General features: G+C 45.1%; 1 protein-coding gene across 1 annotated transcript in view; it reads right to left on the bottom strand.

Moving 5' to 3' along the window:
- LOC109279802 (heat shock 70 kDa protein 12A-like) overlaps nt 1–7742 on the bottom strand; it is a 14518-nt gene extending 6776 nt beyond the window's left edge. Inside the window, 3 exon segments of the mRNA XM_019474838.1 lie at nt 37; nt 126–239; nt 7640–7742. Of these exon segments, the coding sequence (XP_019330383.1) occupies nt 37; nt 126–203 (79 nt within the window). The 5' untranslated portion in view covers nt 204–239; nt 7640–7742.
- Between the last annotated feature and the right edge of the window lie 739 nt (nt 7743–8481).

Below are 8481 nucleotides of genomic sequence, written 5' to 3'. Positions count from 1 at the left end.
GTCTTTATCTCAACACATGAGTTTTCTCACTTTTACCCTTCCGATTCTCTCCCCCATCCCACCGGAGGGGAGTGAGCAAGTGGCTGCGTGGTGCTTAGTTGCCGGCTGGGGTTAAACCACGACACTGAAGCAAGGGAAAAATAGTACCTGCTGCAGGAGGTGCTAAAATCTATAGCAACAACGAAGACTGACTTGCTGGCCATGGCCGACAGCAGTGCAGAGGTGCGCAGCTCAGGGACCTACAGAGGAGTAAACAGACAGGACTGGGATGAAACTGAAACTGCTCTGGCTGGTATTGCAGGGTGAAGCCCGCCCCCCGCCCCGCCGACTTTATTGGCTGGAGAGAAGTATGATACTAGATACAGTGCAAAGAAAGCGTGCCTTTTCCTGTAAAAAAGAAAGACTTGTTTCTGTTATCTATAGCAGAAAAGTCCCTTTGTGAAGCAGCACGGTCCCCTGTGCTGCCACTCATTTGGGCAAACATTTTCTGCTGCTGTAAAGGCACGGATACACCCGAGTTTTCTTCCTACAGCAGAACCGGGGTGTCTGAAGGACTGTGTAAGGGCGCTGATCCTAGAGAGATAGCTGCAGAATGCGGCAGGTATGTTGCACAGGGGGTGTCTCTGGCCAAACTTAGCAAGTTTAACCTTAGTAGGTCTGAATATTTCTACAAAGTCCCTCGGGGGGTTGCAACGAGGTTACTGCAAACATTTCCTGACTGTGAAATATTTCAGTAAAAGTTCTGTTTTCTACTTCCTATCCTTCCTATCCCATCACAGGGATGGTTAATGTCCTCAAATTCAGCCCAAGTTCAGCTCCAAAGGGTGAGGCAGATCTTAAATGGGTGTGAGAGGAAGAGAAATTGGAAAGAATGGTATAAATAGTGTAACAGATCCTGGACTTCGGGGACTCGGTCTCTGAGCTCATCAGTTTTGCAGGGAAAGGCTGACTTAAATGCAGATTTTATACTGGATTGTTGAGTTTAAAGAGAAAAAACATGTCCTCAGTGAAAGACTGGAAACAAAGTGACTTAACTGAAAAGGAATCCATCCAAGTAAACAAAGCCAAAATCTGTTTCAGCGAGAGAGAAGTGAGGAGGTGCTGGGAGAGAGGGGCAGGACAGTCCCTTGCAGCAGCCATGCAGATTTGGTTCAGCATAAACTGATGGTGAAGCCTCATGCTTAGGCTTTCTCTGACATCGCCTTGCTCCAGGAAGAAGCTGCCTGCTGTCTGTCTGCTCCACCTGTATCCGAGCTGCAGGAGCACCTCAGCCTGGGATTGTCTCTGCAGTAATAGTTGATGTTTGGGATCCTCATTAGGAAATAGGGCACAGAGCAGTTGTAGAAATGAAAATTACCTTAAGAACATATAGCTTTGTTCTGCTCTATTAAAAAACCCCACACCCATACGTTGCAAAGTTGATTTCAGCAGAATAGCCACCTGCATTTACTGTTCCCCACACTCTGCAGGTCTGGGTTGAGTTTGTTTTTCAGTTGTCCCTGTATCCTGCCCACTTCATCCAGCCCTAATGATTGCTCAAATCCTCCATCTGTTTTTTGCAAACCCTGGCCTGCGCAGTGCTCTGAACTGTGCCAGGTGTCATCTGGGAAAGTGCTGGCTCACTTGTGCCAAAACTGCGTCCAGGAGCATGCTGGGCTATCTTGTGCCCTGGAGCCTGTGTCCTGGCTCTGATCTATTCGCTAGTGTGGATGTAGCCATGGAGCTTCTGCTCATGGGGCTGTCTTTTATAAGGTACCTGTTTAGAGCATGTGATTTTTTCTCTTCATTTTAAGAATTCCATTTTCTTATTTCCTCAGACAAATATTTGACACCCCGTGGCAACCATCCATCAGCCTGTGGAGACAAGACTTCAAGGCTGGAGGCATTATATCATGATCTGACAGAAAGGCTGGCACAGGTGGGAAAAGAAGTAAGGTGAGTCTGGTGACCAGAAATTACAGTGTTTAGTGTGGCCCCTGATGATCAACTGTAGCTGGTGTACGCTAGGACAGGTTGGACAGAAGATTACAAATAAGCTAGACACAAGGAGGGCTCTGACATAGTACCAAATTTTGTCCGGGCTATATTGGGAACCCAAAGCCAATTTACAGAAGCTGTTTGATCTGCATCATGTAACATGCAGATCTTACACTTTCAGAGTATTTTAGTTGCACTATTGGTACTGCCTGGTATTGCAGTATTTTATTTGCACTATTGGTACTGACTCATAAAATCACAAACCACCTACCTGGCAAAGCACAGCCTTGAGAAGTTTTGGAATCGAGATTTTTTTTTTTTTCCCTATGGGCTGATCAGGAATTGGAGGGAGGAAGTTTAGTTTGTGAAGTTCTTAGGACTTTAATGGATACTTGCCTACTGACAGTAATGTGTTTTATTATTTCTTTCTTCCCCTGATGGACTGACAGACAGCAAGAAAAGAGTTTGGTCTGACTCTGTTGATACCCGACTACAATTTCTGGAGAGTTGCCACAGGTAAAGTGATTCTTAATATAAAGAATATATCACGAGGGGAAAAATCATAAATGTTTCTGCGACTGTAACTGAAACACACTCAAGCTCTGTCCTGCAGGGCAGACCAAATTTTCATTCTCCTGTTTGACTGCATTGTCATGGCCAGGCATGAACTGCCTCTGAAACAGGTTTGTCTTGGAGTGCAGATCAGGGCACATGACCAGGGCACGTGACATGAAAACATGTCATGTTGTGAGATGAACTTTCATTTCCGTGCAAGTACTTCTCTGAATAGGAAATGGCTGCCTTAACAACAGCAGCTCTCAAGATAAAGGCATCCAGCCTAATATAGAAGGGGGAGGTGGTAAAAGCAGCACTGAGGACACTTTGAGTAGGTCTGCAGAGGCAGTCCTGGGTTTTCCTCATGAAAATTGCCCCCTTTTGAGCTAGGCAAGCACTGAGGGAAGGCATAGTGGCTGTGATACTGGCAAGAAGAAGGGAAGTTGTTAATCAGGAGGAAAGAAAAAGAAATAGCCTAAATAATAGCATCTTGGGGACAAAATGCCAACATAAATCATTCTCAGTTTCTAAGGCCAAGAGTGAATAACCTTCAAATAGTATAGCTGGATTTCCCTGCCCTTCCTGAACAGCTTTGTGGAGAAGAGGTTTTCCTGTTGGGATTTCCGTGAAGACACGCTGTGGTATTTTAAAGTTTCTGATCATGGCTGGAGTATCTGTGGGGTCATGAAGGGTTTGCAGGTGTGCAGTCATGGATAGCCTGGTAGTGGAAGAATACTCACACTTTCTGAAACCTTGGAGCTTTCTTCCGGAGTGGCTCAAGTTTGAGACTTGGACTGATGTAAGGCAAAGGTTCCCAGACACTGGACTTAGATTCAAATGATGACCAAGCTCAGTCACTTGTGTCCCTGAGTTTGTTTGCCTAATTAGAGAAGACTGTCAGGAAACCAGTTTAGATCCAGATTACACCTCCCAAATTCAGGTCCTCATTCTTGGTTTGTTCCCAGGTCTGTCTGCTTAACATAGATTGTTTTCTTCCATCTCTAGGCAGCATGCTGCATCTGATCATTACAAGATGCAGGAGACCAGCAACCCTGATCCTCCTTACCAGTAGGGACACAGGAGCTATCAGGAGTGAGTATTGTTTTTTTTCTGAATTTCCTCTTCCCAGTATTGTCCTTTCACCCACAGCCAGTCATCTTCCTCCGCTATGCATAATACATCTACCACCTCCAAGGTTAGACAATCTCTGAACACGTTTCTGTGTGCAGTAATGAAGGTAATTTAATTGACAGAGCAGAAACTTGATGGGATAATTCACAAGATCAGAATATTAATATAAGATGGTATGGCTCACTCTGAAAGGAGGGGAAAGAAACATGGGACGAGGTCTCCTTTATATTAGGGCTGCATGTACTTGTTCTAAGATCTGTAATGCAGAAGAAGACACAATCTCTAAAAACCTCTGGTGAATGATAAGAAGCAAAAAATTTCCAGCACTTTTAGGATGTGAGTCTGCAGTCGACCTAGGGTCATCATGTAGAGAGGGCTTTTTTAAGCTCTAGTACTATAACCCAAAGAGCAGGCATTGGAAACGGGAGAATTTCACCCACTGGAGGAATAGGAGACTGACACTACCCAGACATCTGTGGAGAAAGGAATCCAGGAGAACAGAACTCTCTGGAGGGTTTGGGATGTTTGGTGATAATGCTTTGATGTTAAAGATGGAGAAAACAACTAGAGAAAAGACAAGAGTAGCTTCTAACAAGTGGAGAATACTTGTGTTTTCTTCAAGCCTTCAACCTCTGATCCTCACAACCCCACCTCCCTTTCTTCTGATGTAAATAGCTTTCCCCTTGATTTGAGCATAAATCCTAGGTGGGGGCTTTTGGGGGAGGTTGTTAAGCTCCCCTGGAGTTTTTCCTGGGTGCTCTGCACTTTCCCACCTCACAGCTTTTTTGCTGGAATTCAGATTATTCAATAGGGGTAAGTCCACTGTTGTCCCAGTGTCCAAGTACAAATAAAGAGATCTCACAAAATAAATCTGTTTCAGAGCATTTCCTGGAGGGGTCACCCAAAAAGAGCTTCAGGAGAAAGAGGAATATAAGAAGCTGAAAGAGAAGATCAAAGAGCTAGAGGCAAGGTAAGGCATTCATTCAGATTTCTGATGCAACATGTGTTTCTACGCTGAAGACCCACATACTTCTTGCTTCCTCCAGTCCTTAGGGACTCTTTGGTTCTGACCAGACAGCCTAGACACCTTTTCCCCAGACTCAACCTGCCAGCATGTCTTTGTAACTGATATCTGGAAGATGGCTTGGGTTGTTCTGGAAAGGGAAGGAGATATTCCCAGGGTGAACATGTTAATAAAAGAAATCAGCCTACAATGACATAGTCGAAATGCCACTCTTTCTTTGACCAGATTTCACTGTGATCATGCAAAACTGAGCTGAGAAAGCACTATTTCCCACACGAAAGCTGCTTGCCAGCTATATAATATAGTTGAGAAGTGCATTGTAGAAAACATGGGATTAATGAAATAGATTCATAATATGCTGTAAAATAGTTACGCTTATTCACTGTTTCATCTTGTCTTAGCTAAGTTTTTTAATGTCCATCTTGCCCTAGAAACAAAGAGCTCTTTTCTAAAGCGATGGGCATGCACAAGCACTCTGAGAACATGAATGACCCTTCGTGTTTGTCTGCTGTGCTGCAGAGGTATGAGATGCTCAGGCTACGTGACTGAGAAAAACTCAGGAGCTCCACAGCCTCGTATTTGACGTATAAAACTGGCAGCAGTTTGTTCATGTCCATTTTCTCAGTCTGACCTTTATCAGATCAATATGGTGTAGCCAGTATAGCAGGCTTTCAGTATTAGTTTTTCTGTATCAGGCAGGGTTGGGGACTAAGTTTGGGTCTCTGATTTTCCAGTCCAGCAGGGCCTGCGTAATGCTGTAGAGAGCAAAGTGACGGTGACCTGCTTCCTCCTGCCTTTCAGAAGGGCACATTCAAATCCCAGTGCCATATCTCACCCATGCTAAGCACAAGTGGGAAAACGTAGTCCAGTTTCGTTATGGTTAATGCTTTACATACTAGATGGGAGACCTCGTTCTGATGTCTGACTCGCTGCTCTGATGCTGGGGGGATCTGAAGAAAAATACCAAAATGGTACACCTTAAAGAACGAGACTGAGATGAGGCCATTATTAGCATTGCTTGTGATGCTAAGGCCCCACAGATGCTGAAGAATGGGCTTCAACATGCAAACAGCTCGATGAAACAGTTTATTTCCCAGGTATTGAAGACATATTTCAATCAACTAGTGGCCCTAAAATTTACTCTAATGCAGATGTGGTTTCAGCACATGCTTTCCTACACCTCTCATTTCAGTGTGATTGCTGCTGTAATCAGCAGTTGTCTTTGCGCTGCAGAAGCTGTTTGATGCCTGTGAGAAAGATATACAGCAGAGAACAACTAACATATTTGAAGTTCTTGACATTCCACCTTCAAATGATGCTATGACCAACAGTAAACAGGTACTTTATGTTTCTGTGTAACTGGACCCAGGCAGTGGTATAAAAGGGCCATCTGCGTCTGCCACTCATTTAGAACTTAGCTTCTGCTAGGGACACTGCTCAAAATATATTGCCAATGACAGTGGGGATAACTTATGAGCTCAGAGGGATGGCAGTGTGGAAAGCTGAGCTCCAGCAACCTTTCTGTGTCCCACGATACACATACACTGCATATCCGAATTGTCCAGCTGGCTGAGGCGCATATATGAGTGCAGAAAGCATTTTCCAGCCCTGTATTGCTTTTATAGGACCTTCCTCCAAAGCTTGAAACGGGCAGCTTCTCCATTGCTGATTGACACAATCTAAGAAATGAAAATTCCCAATGCTCAGGGCCTGCACTGCTGGCCACACCACATGCTAACAGTCTGCTTTGTGCTGTGCTTGGTTTGTAGGGGGTGATGCAAGAGAGCGGGAATCTCTTCAGATATTCCTATTACCAAAACCACTCAGAGTTTTACAGCAAAATTATGGTGAGTAAAGATACCACCCAGGAACAGGGGCGATGGTTCAATTTTCTGGCATGTCTCTGCAGTTTGGTATTTAAAAAAATGGGAGGTTGCCCTTCTGCTTGGGGTTGTTTTCCACTTGTGGTAAGGGTCTTCCAGCCCATATACTCCCAAAATATTCTCACAGGCATGCACAGAGGTACATATAACCTTCTAAGGGAGATACAAAGCTGCGCAGTGGCAAACAGCAGGACAGGCAGGGCAGTGCCCTTACCAACAAGGGCACAGTCCTACCGGACCCAAGCAAGGTGCAAAGAGCAGGGCCGGTGGTGGTGATCAGGGTCAGCCACAGACCAGTGACCACCGGGCAAACCCACAGTGACCAGGCAGGTCAAGACCGAGCTGGGAAGATGGTCTGTGGGTCAGGGTCAGTAAGGCTGCGCACAGGCACCCCAACATCACAGCTCAGGCAAGAAACCAACCACCACTGAGCTTGAATCAGCTCCCGGGCCAAGTGGTGAAGGGTCTGTGGGTGGAGATGAGGCTCCTCATAACTTCTTCTCACACCACCCTTTCTGCCAGCTTAGCTGTTTTCACAGCAGTTGAATCCAAGGTTATATGGCCATGCTATATTAGAGCTGACCCTGAACACAAGCAGCCAAACCCCTGGGAAGGCAGGGGAAAGCTTGCAGAGACTGTTGGTGTGCACTGAGCCCTGATACTTGCTATCCAAACAGACTATATTCCAGTGGGGTTTTTTCTGGGAAATATATATATGTCATATATATCACATATATATGAAGCTTCCAAAGAGCAGGTTCCTCCTTTTGCAGCTTGCTGGGCCTTTCCGAAAGCTCAGTCTTATCAAGCTCTTTGCAGCTCTCTCTCTGAGGAAATAGAGACAGTTGCTGGATGCTGGAACAGTCCAGAAGCCAGGACTTAGTAAATAAAAGAACCTTTAAAGTGACCCTGGGACCCCTGCCTGTCTCACTCGAACGGTACCATCAGCTTTGACAAATGAAGTTCTTCAGCACTTAGTTCATGTGGAGCAGCTGCACAGAAAGAGAGCAGGGAGGCAATGTAACATTACATCAACATAACATTACAAAGCTTTCAAAATTGTTCTCACCTGATTTTCAGCAAGCTGGCATTGACTCAAAAACTGCCATTCAAAGATAGTTCACACTGCAGTGCTGCAAAATCTATTGTTTGCTGCTTCTTCAGGACCCACTGGTTAAAGCTGTATGGAAAAGGAACAGGAAATGTACAGGAAAGCTCGACGCAGTATTTAGAGCATGTGGACAAAAAAGGCTGGGAGGACTGGAGAAAACCAGCATTTCTGTGGCCCATAACGAAATGTGGGGAACAAGTCATTGTGAAAGGTGTAATCTGGGATGAAAAGCAGCATGACTTCAGAGTCAAGCTACTCATATGACCACAAGAAGATGAAACAGCTGCTGCGCAATATGCTGCTTTTCTTTCTCCCATGAAGTGCCTGCTTTTCAGAGCTAGTAAGTTAGACACTCCTGGCTTGGGACACCAGGATAAATCATTATTTACGAACATGTATTAAGAATTGAAGATGTTTGCCTCAGCAGCATGCATATATTTTGTGTAACATTTGTTCCTTGCTGTCTCTAAACAGCATTTGTGTGGAAAGAGAATCTGTGTTTCTAGCCTACCTTACCTGCTCTTCACAAATGCTTATGACATTGTCAGATAACAGTGGGGATCTCAGCCACCCTGTGGAGGCACTTGCCTCCTCACCAACAGCATGTGGTAGGACCAAGGCTTTGCGGGACCCCTAACAGCAGCGGTATCACTGCTCTCCCCTGCGTCTATAGCAGGTACACAAACTGCAGGCTCATGCTTTCTGCTAACGAATAAGCAGTGAGGATGAAGATGGCCTGTTGGGAAACAGGCATCCTTCTTGGGTAAAAATGTACTTAGCTGAGAAAGAGATCAAGGCAC

The sequence above is a fragment of the Aptenodytes forsteri genome, unplaced genomic scaffold (assembly GCF_000699145.1).
Source record: "Aptenodytes forsteri isolate BGI_AS27 unplaced genomic scaffold, ASM69914v1 Scaffold284, whole genome shotgun sequence".
In the NCBI taxonomy this organism is placed as follows: domain Eukaryota; kingdom Metazoa; phylum Chordata; class Aves; order Sphenisciformes; family Spheniscidae; genus Aptenodytes; species Aptenodytes forsteri.
This window is presented reverse-complemented; position numbering and strand designations above follow the sequence as displayed.